Here is a 15,236-nt window from a genome sequence, read left to right on the forward strand (position 1 = left end):
AGGGCGTGGGGTGGGTGGGGAGAAAAGTACAACAATGAATAAATGGAATTCCAAAATCTCTGTAGATGTTCATTGAAATTAATAATAACAAAAATTTAAGAAAAAAAAAAGTTGTTTCTCTAGGGTGTGGTCTGCACCATCTTTTGTCTCCTCACAGCAGAACCTACCCACAGCTGACTCACAGACCCTCCAGCCGATTTTCAGAGACTATAAATCACACAGTAAGAGATGATCTGTCTTTCTCCCACATAGCAGGTAGTGGATTCGAACTGCATGCCTTTGAGTTGGCAGTGCAACTGCTTACCAGTAGGCTACCAGAAGTCCCTCATGTTACTAGAGATGGATAGAGATGTGGAAAGAGATATATATATATATATATATACAAATAAAATATTTAGGATAAACTACACTTAATAGAATGTATATAACACATTGTAGAAGAATAGTGAATAAAAAGACCCTAAGTGTAGCAATTATGCAAAATGAGACAGAGAAAAAGACTGAAGAATGAAGAGAGCATTTGTTAACGGCAAGTTATTTCATGTGGCCCTTAGGGAGCTCTGGTGGCCCAATAATAATAAGATGCACTGCAATCCCAAAGGGACATAGTTCAAATCCCCAGGTGCTCTGCAAGGGAAGAACAGATAATCTCCTCTCATGTGTTTTATTGCATCTGATAACCTGGGTCAGCTATGGCTCTGTTCTGACTTGATGTCACACAAACAACACAGGGATAGCGAAGAATAATTTTCCATATGATGGATATGCTTATCTTGATGGAGGTGATGGTTTCTGAGGTACACACATGAATCAAAACTCACCAAATTTTACACTTTAAACATAAGAATTTTTTTAAAAAACCAATTATGTCTCAACATTGGGATTAATAAAACCAATCAGGAGCAAAGTTCCAAGTGATATCAATAAAGGAAATGGAGTGTAATGTGGAGAGTTGAGATGGCACATTGAAAAAAAGAACTTTTCTAAAGGAAAAAAGAACAGCACATCACAACAACAATAAACTTATTTAAGAGAGGACATGGATACCTCTTAATCATAAAAGTTTTTAGAAAATGTAAGTTTGAAGACAAATATCTTAACACTTTATAAGTAAACACCGATTGAAGGAAATCTATCATTTTGAAACAAGTTGAAGAAGAAGTAGTGATCAAATAAAGCAGAAAAGGGCAAAATAAACATAGTAAATAGAAATTTCAAAAAATGGAATATAAATTTTTTTAAAAAGCTAGTAAAACATTCACATAATAGCCCAAAACAGTAGGAAGAAGCAATAAATATAAACCAGAATGAGTGAATAAGAAACAAAATTATAGATTTTAAAGACCAAACCAGTTTTTTACTTTTTTTTGTGTGTGAGAAAAATTTATATTTAGAATTAGCCAGCTGGACACAGTTTAGATGATCCCAATTTTGTTGGCAACATCCAAAGCATCATACTTAGGAGCAAGTCGAACATAGGCCTTCTTCTCTCCATTAGGCCTAATCAAAGTGTTGACCTTAGCCACATCAATGTCATAGAGCTTCTTTACAGCTTCTTTAATTTGGTGCTTATTGGCCTTGACATGCACAATGAACACAAGGTGTTGTTATCTTCTATCTTCTTCATGGCTGACTCAGTGATCAAGGGAAACTTGATGATGGCATAGTGGTCAAGCTTGTTTCTCCTTGGGGCGCTCTTCCAGGGGTATTTGGGCTGCCGTCGGAGTCTCAGCGTCTTAGGCCTCCAGAAGGTGGGTGACGTGCTGATCTTTTTTTTTTTTTTTTTGGCTGTGGACGCCCTTCAGGACGCCTTCTTGGCCTTTAATGCCTTTGCTTTGGCTTCAGTTTTGGGAGGGGCAGGGGCTTCCTTCTTCGCTTTCGGTGCCATCTTCGTAGAAAAGCTCAATTTTTATAGATCAATAAAATGGACAAACTTTGGTGTATATGAAGAAAAAAATGATGAAAGGTATAAACAACATTAGGTATGAAAAAGAATGAAAATTTTGCACTTTGTCTTTAATTATAAGTTAATATATTTTAATAACTTTCAATACAATTTACTCAAGTATTTTACACACAACAAAACATGCATTTTAAATGTATAGCTTGATAAATTTTAACAAATACAGACTTCCTTAACCCACTGCTATTATGTATCACTCTTTCATCTATTATGTATCACTCTTTCAGAGGCTGAAATTGCCACAGCAGGGAATTGTATCCATCTTTCTCATGGAGTAGCTGGTAGATTTGAATCGTGTGCTTTTGGGTTGGCAGCACAATTCCTTTCCACTAGGGCACCCAAATTCCCTCTTTTACCCACTACCACTGTAGTCATCAATATTTTGTTCGAAGAGGGTATAAAAAGTTGCTCTCTGGAGGCAAGGATTTTGAAGCTCTGTCTGACATACTTTGGACATGTTGTCAGCAGGGACCAGGTCATGCTTGGTAGGGTGGAGGGGCAATGCAGTAGAGGAAGACCTTGGATGAGATGGATTGACACACAGCCTGGAGTCATAGAGGCAAGAGTGTCAGAGATAGTGAGATTGGCTTAGGATAGGACAGGATTCAGAGCTCTTGTACAAGGATCTCAAAGAGTTGTAGACAACTCGACAGCACATAACAACAACATTTGCTAACTGCAATAGCCATATTAATCTCATTTCTTCCCAGGTTGAACCCTCGTTGTCTTCATCCTTGTAGTGTTCTTTGTCTGTCCTTACATTTCTATTCTTTCCCTCCTCCCCACTCCTCAGTTACCCTCCTATTGTTACAGAAGCAATTTTATGCAGTATTTGTCCTTTTGTGACTGAAGTATTTCACTCAATATAATGCTGTCTAGACTTTCCCATATTGTGATGAGCTTTATGAATACTTCCTTGTTCCTTGGTGCTGCCTAGTATCACATTGTCAGACTATACCACAATTTTCCTACTCATTCATTTGTTGATGGGCATTTGGCATGTTTCTGTTTTCTTGCTATTGTGAATAAGTTGCTACAAATAATTAACAAATAGGAACAAGATTTAGATAAGTGTTTAAAAGGGAAAGAGAGGAAAGGGTGTGGCAGAAGAAAGAAAATCACTAGAATAGAAGAGATTGGAGGATGGGAGGTGAACAAATAGGTACAGTTCAAGATGAAAGTAACAGCTCAAGAGAAATTTACTTGATAAAACACAAAGTATAGAAATGATTATATAAAATAAAATGTAAATGAATGAAACAATGTGTATGAATAATTATATAAAAGTGAATGATGGTATAAATAAATCACAAATTAAAAATAACCAATTAAAAAATAACCAAGGCATAGATACTCTAAACATCCATCATCATTGCTGACATCAGAAGGATCTTAGCTAAAATTCAAGAATACCAGACAGATGTTCAAATGCGTTTTATTGACTATATAAACTTGACTTTGGGTATTATAACAAACTATGAATAACATAATTTCAGATAATAGAAATTCACAAATACTTAATTATCCTCATGTGGAACTTGCACAAGACAAATCATTAGTTATTTCAATTGGACAAGGGGATACTGTATGGCTTAAACTCATGAAAGGGGTACATCAAGCCTATACTCTTTCACTATAATCAATGTACATGCTAAGAAAGTAATCCAAGAACATAGACATTATAAAAATATGATATCATGATTCGAGGAAGACTCATGAACAGCCTGAGTTGTGCAAATGATGCAACCTTGCTTGCAGAACACTAAGAATGCTTGAAGTATGTATTGCAGCTTTAAGACTATACAGTTTTCAGTATCACTCCCAAATAAACAAAAATTCTCACAACTTTACCATTTGTTTGTTGTTGTGGTGGTGTATCGAGTTGGAACCGACCCATAGCGGACCCATGGAGTAAAGACTGAAATCATAAAGGATCTCATTTTACTTGGAATCAATAACAAAGAAATCAAATGACTTACAACACTGGGCAAATCTGCTGCCAAGGACTTCTTTTAATTGTTAAAGAACAAGGATGCTACTTTAAAGCGTAAGGTACACCTGATCCATGCCCTGGATCTTTCAGTTGCTTTCACACAGATGTGAAAGTTAGACAATGAATAAGGAAGACTAAAGAATTAATGATGACTTTGAATAGTGTTGGTGAAGTATATTGGATGCACAGTGGACTGTCAAGAGAACAAACAAATCTGACTTGGAAGAAGCAATTCCAGAAGCTTAGAACCAAGGATGAAAGACTTCATCTCATATGTTAGGCATGTTAGCAGGAAAGACTAAATCCCTTGAGAATAACATGATTCTTGGAAAAGTAGAGAATCAATAAAGGAAGAGAAGAATGTCAATGAGATGGATTAACATAGTGACTGCAACAATATCTTAAGCACAGCAGGGATGGTACAGGCAGAGTTTTATTCTTTGTAAATAGGCTCACTATTAGTCAGTGGTGACTGAATAACACCTAACAACTTGGTAACACAGTAAATATAAGGCACCTTGATGGTATAATGTGTGTCAGGCTGCAAACTGAAAGATTGGTTTGAATCCACAAATCACTCTGTAAGTGAAAGTAGTCTTCTTCTATTTGTTGTTGTTGTTGATTGCCATCAAGTCAAGCACAACTCATAGCGACTCTATGAACAAAAGACCCGAAGCCTTTCTATAACTATCATCATTTCTCAAAATTCATAGAGTTTCCAGAGGCATGTTGTTTAGGAAGTGGATGCCACTTCTGCTCCCAAACCTGTATTTATAACCTTAAAATTCCATGAAGGGGTCTGTGACAATTTCTTTCTGTAAAAATGTATAGCCTTAGAAACCCTTTGGGACAGCTCTGCTATGTCCATTAGGGTCAGTATTGTAAAAAATTGACCAATTGACTCTTTATTAGTTGGTTATGGTGGCTATTCAATTTGATAATAAACTGTCAAGCAATTGTCTCACCAATAGTAAGAGAATTCTAGTTCTTCAATATCTTCACCAACATTTTATACTAGTATATTTGAAAATCTAAATTATAAAAATAATTTTCTTGGAAATGAAAAATTACATAATTAGGTTAAGAAAAACTAGGACACCAAGAAAAACTAATAACCAGACAAAATACTGAGATGGTAGTCAAAGAGCTGCACAATTATCCCTAAAATATGCCTGGAACAAATAATTTTACCAGTAAATTCTGCCAAATTGTCAAAGAATAGGTAATTTATATTTATTATTCAATCAGAGAGAAAGATGGCACTAATTTAAGGAATATCACAATCCTGACACAAACATAGTAAATGACCATGCTAAAGATCACACACAAATGTCTAGAAGTCAATCTTCCTACAACCAAAGAGCCAAAGATACCATAATAAACAGGCTTTTTAAAAATAAACAATGTATCATTCTCTAGAAAAGTCTATGCCAGGAAAAGTAGGATTCTTCAACATTTGAAAACTACTATCAGTATTATTGATTATATTAACAATTAAATGCCAAAACTATATCAAAAGACACCCAACTCCCATTCCTAATTTGAAACTCATGTATACAGCATGTGCACGTACACACAGTAAGGAAACTAAACAAAGGGCTTTCCTCTGTGAAATATATCTAAGTAGAAAATCCAAGCGAATAATTTTATATTATCTTAACCAAGCAGAGTTGAAGTGAATGATTAAATAAGATCAACGGGGCGTGTGTGTGTGTGTGTGGGGGGGGGGAATCACTAGCTATTCAGACCCTAAATGGGATGGATTGATAGAGATCTTATCAAGGATTGTGATGGCACAGGCGAGGGCAAGGTTCAGATCTTTGTTCTCAGGGTCGTTGTGAGTTGTAGCCGACTCAATTAGCAGTAACATATTAGTATGTATAATTTATATGACTGCACGGTAAAATATTGATACTAGGAATAAAGCACACACAAGCTAGGCAGTCCCCTATTATAGGATTTCATTTAAAACCTCTGAAAACTCGCTGAAGGGTCAACTATAAGTCGGTAGTGACTTGAAGGCACACAACCACCACCAGTCTAACAGGAATAAAGCAAAAGAGAAGCCACATAGACTTTCATGAGGAAACCTATAATACTTTATCCCAGGGCATTGTTTTCTACCTTATCCGCTCACTGTACAGCTTCCTTGCTAACAATTATATAAATCTTGATTAAAAACCAACAACCACATTTGTTGATTTACTTATTTTTATAATCTTTAGCTTCCTTAGACTGTAAACTTTTTGAGGGTAGACTGCAGTTTCGTTCACTCTATTCCCCACCCAATAACTTTCAGTGTCTGGCACAAAGTCAGCTCTTAAAGTAGCAAAGTGGAGGAGTGGCTACAGCACCCCTTACTCGCTCAACAGACTTTGATGCCTATTACGCAATAATGTACATACATTGCCCCAAGCCTTACCCGAACACCATCCTAGCTGCCAACTCATGCCAGCCAATCAGAACACTTCCCACCTGTGACTCCACCTCACCCTCATCCCACCCACTACCGTAAGCAGTGGAATCATTGGGTCTCAAGACTGTTTTTATCCAAGTCTGGCCTATGCGCCTGCGTGCCATCCCCTGATTGGCTGAGAGCTGCGGGGCCCCGCGCATGCTCTGTACCTGCCTCGGTTACTAAGGGCGGGAGCCCTGTGAGGGCACAGGCAGCTTGTGTTGGCTGAGGTCGTCTTCGAAGCTTGGTGGAGCTCGCCATGCCGAACCGCAAGGCCAGCCGTAATGCTTACTATTTCTTCGTGCAGGAGAAGATCCCTGAATTACGACGGCGAGGCCTGCCTGTGGCCCGCGTAGCTGATGCCATCCCTTACTGCTCCTCCGACTGGGCAGTAAGGCTGGAGTGAGGGGGCGGTGAACGGGCTGGACAAGGCAGTTGGGCAAGTGGGAGGGTGATAACCTTGTGAGGCAAGAAGAGGCGTCAAGAAAGCTTGTGGGTCCCCTGGGGTCTGCCGAAAGGTGAAGAAACCCTTTTATTTCCGTCTCAGTTCAAACTGGCGCCAGAAGGGCCTGCTTTGGTGGCCAGATATAGACCTAGTTTGCCAGGGCCTAGTCTCTGCTCACTGCTCTTTCTCTTTGTCTGCCTTCCTCAATCTCCCCAAGCTCCTGAGTGAGGAAGGAAAAGAGAAATATGCAGAAATGGCTCGAGAGTGGAAGGCTGCCCAGGGAAAGGACTCTGCACCTTCTGAGAAGCAGGTAAAATTAGCTAGAGAAGTGCACCCACCTGCCTGCAACAAGAGCATGCTCAGCAGCTAATGCTGGATAAGTCGGTGTCAAGTGTCGAGTACTGAGTGATTTCGGTTTGTTTTATTGGTGTCAATGTGTTAATAAACAGAGCGTCTCCCCCACATTTGATACTTTGGTGTCAGAAGGCCAGGGTAGTCCCAGTTTCGGAAACTTGCGGCCTATAAGCCGTGATCAGAAATGAAAGTTTGAAATTGAAAAGCTTTATTAGATATCTTCTAGGTGTGCTGAAAAAGCTTGGTCAGTTCCTTTTAAGTGATAGGTGAAACCCAGTCAGCTTAAGTCTTAAAATAATGAGCCAATAAGACTTAATAATAGTAATGAATGTTTTTATATGCCTTACCATTAAAAGAATTGAAAATGTTTGTTTGGGTTTCTTTCTTTGTTGTAAATGACTCGAACATACCAGATTATGGCAGGCTAGGACAAGGTTCATACCTGTTGTTCATGGGTTTGCTGAAAGCCATAGTATACCAGACAGTACCTAACAACAACAGCAGTAATATGTTAAAACAAATAAAGTAAAATTGATGTTCTTTGTGTCAGGAAAATGCAAATTAGTTGTAGAGGTTTGTCCCCCTTTTTTTCATTCTGGCATAGTAGAATTTTATTCTCAAACTGCCATCATTTGGATTGCAGTTCAACAGAGTCTGACTTTCGTGTGTGTGTGTGTGTGTGTGTGTGTGTGTGTGTGTGTGTGTTAAATTTGTATCTAGTAATTATAACACTTGAAAGCAGGAGTGGCATCCACTTCCTAAATAGCTTACCTCCGGAAACTCTATGAACTTAGACGAAAGATGAAAGTTTTTCGTGTTCAAGACTTTTGTTCATAGAGTTGCCATGAGTTGTCTACAACTTAACGACAACAACAATGGTAAAACACAGGCTTTATTTTTCTTATTACTCTTTTAAGACATTGTACCTCAAAAGTTAAAATATGCTGTGTGTATATGTGGATATCAACCTTATGTGAGACCTAAAGTCAATATAATCTGGTTTTCTCTTTCATTGAATAACAAAGAGTACCTTTGGGCCACTGGCCCGGCACATTGCAGTGGCTCAGTAAATCTTGCCAGCTATCAGTCATGAATAATAACTTTAAATAACAGTTAAAGTACGTATTTAATACTCGCTTACATAGCAATGCTCATAGTTTTTGGTGTGGAGGGAGTGTGCTGCCAAACCAGAGTTGGCCTCTGGTCGTTAGAATTCACCAGCAGCTCCTCAGGAGAAGGATAGATTTATAATCTCTGAAAAGCAGCTGGAGGGTCAGCTATGAATTGATTCTGACTTGATGACAATGAATTTGAGGAATTTTTTGACTCACCTACCAATTTAAAATACTTAAAAACTTGTTATTTTCTGCCTTTAGCTGTTAATGTTTGTGACAGATACATACATATTTATTTACTCATTGGGTTCTTTTGCCTGGAGAGGTTATGTGTAAGTAAACTATGGGGTGATTTGTAGGTCTTGTTGAATTTCGAGAAATAAAATACATACCAAGAGTTAATAGGGTTAATAATTCTTTTCTTAGAAACCTATTTCCACACCACTGAGGAGGCCAGGCATGCTTGTACCAAAGCAGAATGTTTCACCCCCAGATATGTCAAGCTTGTCTCTAAAAAATGATCAAGGTAGAGTAATCTTAAAATATTTTGCTTAGATAAACTTGAATGCTCAAAACACTATGCTGTATTAAAATATTTAAATATGTATGAGTAAAATCTTTCTGTTCCTGCTTTCTAAAGTAATGGACCACAGTAATTAAATGTGATGGAACTCAATGTTACAAAAAAACAGTACAGAGTAAGAGCTACATAGTGAAGTGGATGGGGGAGGGGAGATTATACAACAATGAAAAAACTATTTTTCAAAGAGAAAAGCTAACTGGGGGTGGTGGGCAGGGAGAAAAATGTGCAACAATGAATGAATGGAAATAAAAAAAAAATTGTGGTAATCTGATCTCTTGTTTTCTACCTCTTCATGGATTAGTAAACATAGGTAGTCATTAGACTTAAATACCTGTAAGTAGACCCTGAAATATACTTACACTGTAAAGGTAAGAAAATTACAGAGCTAGATTAAAAGAGGACATAGCTAAGAAGGACCCTCACGGCTGTTTCTAGCAGTGTTGATTTTGTTCTGATATTTACTTTGATAGACAAAACCCTGCTTAATCCTGTGCCAATCCTATTGTCCCTGACACACCTACCCTCATTACCCCAGTCACTGAATCAATCCATCTCATCAAGGGTCTTCCTCTCCTGCGCTCTCCCTCTACCCTCCCAAGCATGACATCTCCCTCTAAGGACTGATCCCTCCTTTCAACATGTCCAAAGTATGTCAGACGAAGCTTCAGAATCCTTGCTTCCAAGGAGCAGCCTGGCTTACCCTCTCCAGGACAAACCTGTTCATTCTCTTAACAGTCCATAGTATATTAAAAATTAAATAATGAGTCAAATTTTAAATATGTCATTTCCCCCATACTATTATGTTTGGTTTATTTGTTAAGCTATTTGTTAAATATGGGTCAATATTTTTACTTTGAGACCCATGGTTTATGTGTAACTGGAATATGTAGTGTTATCCCCAAATATCCAAACCCTTGAGAGATGAACATGAGGAGGACTTGAAACATTTACTTCAGAAGATCAAAGACTGTAGCCTTCAATATGGATTATATCTCATCATTAAGAAGACAACAGTTCTCACCATTGGGTGGGTCAATAGACATCATGATAGATGGAGAAAAGATTGAAATTGTCAATGATTTAATCTTATTGGATCCATAGGCAGCATTCTTGGTACAAGCAGTTAGGAGATAGGAGACTTACTGCATTGGAAAAGTCTCCTGTAAGGGATTTCTCCAAAGTATTAAAGAACAGTGATGTTAGTTTAAAGACTAAGGTGTACCTGATCCAGGTAATGATCTTTCCAAATTACTTGCTGTGCATCTGAGAATTGGACAGTGAATAAAGATGGCAGAAAATTAATTGATCTCAAACTATGTACAGCATTAAATGAGTGTTTTTGCCACTAAAAAAAAAAATAATGAATTGATTCCTTCCAATTTTGATGTTGGATAAAAGCACTGAATATCCTTTGGACTGCCAAAAGATCTGTCTTGGAAAAAGTGCACCCAGAGTGTTCTTTAAGGGAAGGATGACAGAGCTTCATCTCACATACTTTGAGTATGTTGTTAGGAGGGCTGTTCTTTGGAAAGGTACACCATGCTATGAAAGGTGCAAGGTCAGTGAAAGAGGTAAAGACCCTCAAAGAGATGGATTGATAACAGTGACTACAACAGTGGGCTCAAGTGTTTCAGAGATGATGAGGATCGCACAGGATAGGACAGTTCAGATCTGTTGTTGATAAGGTCACTGTGATTTGTACTTGACTTGATGGTACCTAATAGCAACATCCCCAAATTAGAGTACTTTTGTTACTTGCTGCAAAATTTGGTTAACCTTTGGTATGTATATATAGAAAAAACTTTAATTCATTTATCTATTAAGAGTTTTATTTCCTGTAAGATAAGTAATTGAATCTCAAATTCCCAAAGCAAATACTATTCAGACCAGAGTCATTTATCATATACCATAAATTATTATTAAGTATTTATCTATTAAGAGTTTTCTTTTTTCCAACCCATTTATAAACATACAAACTAGGTTTGAAAATTATTTTAGAACTGGTTTTCCCTTGAAGTAAAGAGGCTTTTGTGGAAGGGGATATATTTGAGGTGCTCACTTGTTGTTTTATGATTTTATTTTTTTTTTCCCAAAGCTCTCCTTGGAGGCATTTTTTATTTTTTGAACATTTTTAGCCATGGTGAGCTGCCTCCTCATTGTGAACAGCGCTTCCTACCTTGTGAAATTGGCTGTATTAAATACTCTCTCCAAGAAGGTATTTTGGCAGAATTCCACAGTTTTATAAATCCTGGTAAGTAGCTAGGTAGAATGGGTAGATGAGAAAATCTTAAGAATACGTGTGTGTGTGTGTGTCTATAAAACTTTACTTCACATGACATTTATTAAGAATTGAGACATACCTCATTTCTTAAAATGCAATATACAGCTTCATAAAATTTTGACAAACTGTTAGAAATGAATGTTGACTGCAGGGTTTTGGATTGAGTTTGAACTTTTAATGTTAGGATGCATTAAAGTTGGGTGGGTATAATACTTGAAAAATTGTGTAACCTACAGTTAACTTGCCTGGGCCCTAGGTTGGGATTTTTTGAAAGATTTGTCTTTGTTCTCTTGTTCCTCTATCCCGTCCTTCACCTCAGTGGTCAGTAGTATTCCTGTTACTGCTCTATAACCTTGAACAAGTTAATTAGACCTTTATCTGTTAAGGAACCAAGGTGACAAAAAAGGTTATGCATTGTGTTCATAAATAAGTTTGACTCACCACTCACTCCACAGGGAAAAAATATGACAGTCTGCTCCCTAAAAGATACTTAGCTTTGGAAACCTGATGGTGGTTCAGATCAGCTCTGTGGCAGATAGGGTTTCTTATTTATTTATTTTTTTAATATATTAACTCATCTGTAAAGTGGAAAAGTAGGTAAGAGGAAAACAGAAGAAAGAATGTAATTTTTAAATTTTGTCAGCTCGTAGCTGTGATCTTTTACAGAATCCATTTTCTTGGCCTGCTTTCTGTGTAACCACTAAATGGGATGGCAAACTGCTCGTATCATTGCTTGTTGTTGGATGCCATCAAGTCACAACTACAACTCAGTGACCCTATGAACAACAGATCTGAATCCTGTGTTACTGATCCTAATCTGTTGAAATTGAGTCACTGCTATGACCCCACATATCACAGACTAAAACTAGAACTCCATGGATTTTTCTTGACTTTTCTTTTCATGCCATCAGATTACTAGGCTTTTGCATTTTGATACCTTGCAATGAGTTTGAATGACCAATTTTAATAGTTGAAAATAAATTAGAGTGTGCTACTTAGGATTAGTCAAATAGTTAATGATTTTGCTATGAATAATAAAATGTTAGAATTTGATGATACCCCTATTCCCCTAGTAAAGGTGTATCATTTTCTATATCCAGAGTCTTTGGTGCTTACAACTTATTTTGCACAAGCTGCCTTTACCTAGTGTTTCTTTCACCGTAGGGAATCATTTTAAAGTAGCGTAGACAATATTATTCAATTTTTTTGGTAGCAATTACCTTTGCTTAAAACAAAACTAATTTGAATTATCACTGATGCCACTTGGTCATTCTGTAGCACTTTACTGTAGCATAAACAGAGAGTTTCTAGATTTCTGCTGCTTCTCAATAATATTTTACTTTGTGTTATAGGGGAAATTCCACGAGGATTTAGGTTTCATTGTCAGGCTGCAAGTAAGTACAAAGAAATTAAGTTTAGCATATGGAATTGAATAGGTGTAATATGTATATTGTTAAGACTTACTGCTTTAAACAGGTACATAAAACATAAGTAGAGGAGAACAGTCTTAAATTATTACTGAAGGATCTTCGTACAAGAAGTTTTGTTATCTTGATTTAGGGACATTTATAGGAAAATGTATCTAGGATAATAAAAAAAGAAAAGTTAATGGGTAAAAAAGAGTGTGATCATGGTAAACAAAAAAAACACTGTGGAGTAGAAAAGTAAGAGTCCCGATGGTCCATAATGTGTCACGCTGATGACCAAAAGGTTAGTGGCTTGAATCTACGAGTCACTTGTGTAGCAGAAAGATAGGCAGTCTTGTTCTATAAGGACTTACATTACAGCCTTGAAAATTTAATGGAGGATCATTTCATGGTAATGGGATAAATAAAAAAGCTATTTGGTTGTTATTTTAAGTGTTTCATAACCAGAGCACATGACTGTATATAACTGAACTCTTGAGCTAAACTTTCCTGGAATCTAGATTTTAACCATTTTTCTGTTTTACTGGTGTGTACCATCGAGTCAAAAACTGATTCATAGTTGACCCTCTAGCAGGCTTTCAGAGGCAGTAAATTGCACGGAAGGAAATTGTCCATCTTTCTCCCATGGAGCAGCTGGTGGATTTGAACTGTGTTTTTAGGTTGACAGTGCAACTTGCTTTATTAGGATTAAAATGTTAATTTATTTTAAAATTTTTTATTCATTTAAAACTGTGATTTATTAAGTACTGTTTAATGACTCTAAATTAAAGGAGAACTGGTGGCATGGGGCATTATGTCACTGAAAGTTCAGTGATTTGAATCCCATCAGTTAGTTGTTCTGGTGAAGATACAGTCAGTCTCTCCCAAGGAAGATTTACAGTTCCTGTAAGCCAAATTCAACTTGAAGGCAGTGGGTTTGGGTTTTGATATCTAAATTAGAGAGCCCCAGTGGCTGACTGAAATGTTGGTAATTCAAAACCATGTGCTGCTGCTTGGGAGAAAAAGATTATTTTCTTCCTGTAAAGATTTAGACTAGGAAATCCTATGGAAGGTTGCTATGAGTTGTATTACTAGGATTAAAATTTTAATAATAGTTTTATTTTTAAATTTATGCTAATTTAAAACGGATTTATTAAGAAATGTTTAACTCAGTGATAGTGGATTTTTTTTCATTTTTGGGGTTATCGTATTTTTTTAACTTAAAAATGTATCACTTAAGTTTGAATTTTGAATTGTTTAACAGATTTTCTATGATAGTCAACTATATTGTAATGCTGCTTTTTATAAATGATGATATTTTAGGCTACTTATTGGTTATGTACTTGGAATTTTGTTCCTAGCTTTAATAAAAAAATAAAACCTAGATTTTAACCATTTCTCTGTTTTACTGGTGTGTAAGATTGTAGGCTGTGGAATAAAGAGTATAAGGAAGAGTTGGTTTTGTATGTCCCATTCAAAAGCAAATCACTGTGATGACTTAGGGTGGTACTCGGCCAAAACCATGTTTTGTTACTTGCCTCCTATGCATGCAAAAGCTGGACAGTTAAGAAAAACAAAAGAACTGATGGTGCTGCATACTTTTTAAATTGACGACTGTACTTAGAAACACATTTGCCATCATTTGCATCAACGTGTTAAATTAGGATGTTAATAAAAAAATGCTGAGTGTGTCCTGGACAGTGAAAAGAAAAAATAAGTCTGTGGTAGAAAAAAATACAACTCAAATACACCTTACAGGCAAGATAGTATTACATCAGCTCATCTAACTTTGGGCACAATAACAAGAAAATTCACTGGAAAAGAACATATTTTATAGAGGGTTAGCAGATAGGAGGGAACTTCTCAGTGACATAGATTGACACAAAAGTCAAAACAGTGAACTCATATTTGTGACTTAGTGACATTTACAGAGATGGCACAGGTGTGTGTAGCATTTTGTTTTCACTGTGAATTGGCATCCATTGACAGTGACAACTACTTCTGTAACTTTGGATGAGGAAGTTACTAATAAAAGATATTGTTGTACCTTTGTGCACATAGACAATTTCTCCCAGCAACAGATTGTTAAACTGACATACTAATGGATTGCTGTTTTATACCATCAAGTTGTACCTAAGTTGTTTTGTTTCATTGTGTCGCAGATGACTATCCAGGGGCTTTTCAGAGGTAGTAAATTGCACTAGTGGAGATTACCTATCTTTCTTCTGGGGAGCCGCTGATTGATTTGAACCACACACCTTCAAGTTGGCAGCGCCGCTCCTTACCCCTCAGTATATGGTAGTAGAAAAAAAAAGCAAATCAGATTGACAGAATGTGGTGGTAGTGTTATGTGCCATCAAGTTGCTTGCGACTCGGAGCGACGCTATGCACAACAGCCCTAAACTCTGCTCTGTGCCAATCTCACTGTCTCTGAGACACCCATCCCTACTACCCCAGTCACTGAATCAATCCACCTCATAGAGGGTCTTCCCCTCCTGTGCTGTCCCTCCATCCTACCAAGCATGATGTCCCCTCTCCAAGGACTGGTCTCTCCTTACAACATGATCAAAGTATGTCAGACGAAGCTTCAGAATCCTTGCCTCCAAGGAGCAGCCCAGTTTGACCCTCTCCAGGATGAACC

At 37.1% G+C, this 15,236-nt stretch overlaps 1 protein-coding gene across 3 annotated transcripts in view; it reads left to right on the top strand.

The window, feature by feature from the left end:
* MAEL (maelstrom spermatogenic transposon silencer) overlaps nucleotides 1–15,236 on the top strand; it is an 88,736-nt gene that overhangs the window by 19,411 nt on the left and 54,089 nt on the right. The window contains exons 2-6 of one of the 3 annotated variants that reach the window (XM_006887390.1): nucleotides 6,719–6,802; nucleotides 7,074–7,166; nucleotides 8,752–8,851; nucleotides 11,004–11,159; nucleotides 12,542–12,583. In XM_006887390.1, coding sequence (XP_006887452.1) covers nucleotides 7,110–7,166; nucleotides 8,752–8,851; nucleotides 11,004–11,159; nucleotides 12,542–12,583 — 355 coding nt within the window. In that variant the 5' untranslated portion in view covers nucleotides 6,719–6,802; nucleotides 7,074–7,109. Of the gene's footprint in view, nucleotides 1–6,585; nucleotides 6,803–7,073; nucleotides 7,167–8,751; nucleotides 8,852–11,003; nucleotides 11,160–12,541; nucleotides 12,584–15,236 lie in introns of those variants that run through there. The other 2 variants (XM_006887388.1, XM_006887389.1) reach the window with 2 other exon arrangements.

The sequence above is a fragment of the Elephantulus edwardii genome, unplaced genomic scaffold (assembly GCF_000299155.1).
Source record: "Elephantulus edwardii isolate Elephantulus edwardi_28Jun2011 unplaced genomic scaffold, EleEdw1.0 scaffold00057, whole genome shotgun sequence".
Lineage (NCBI taxonomy): Eukaryota > Metazoa > Chordata > Mammalia > Macroscelidea > Macroscelididae > Elephantulus > Elephantulus edwardii.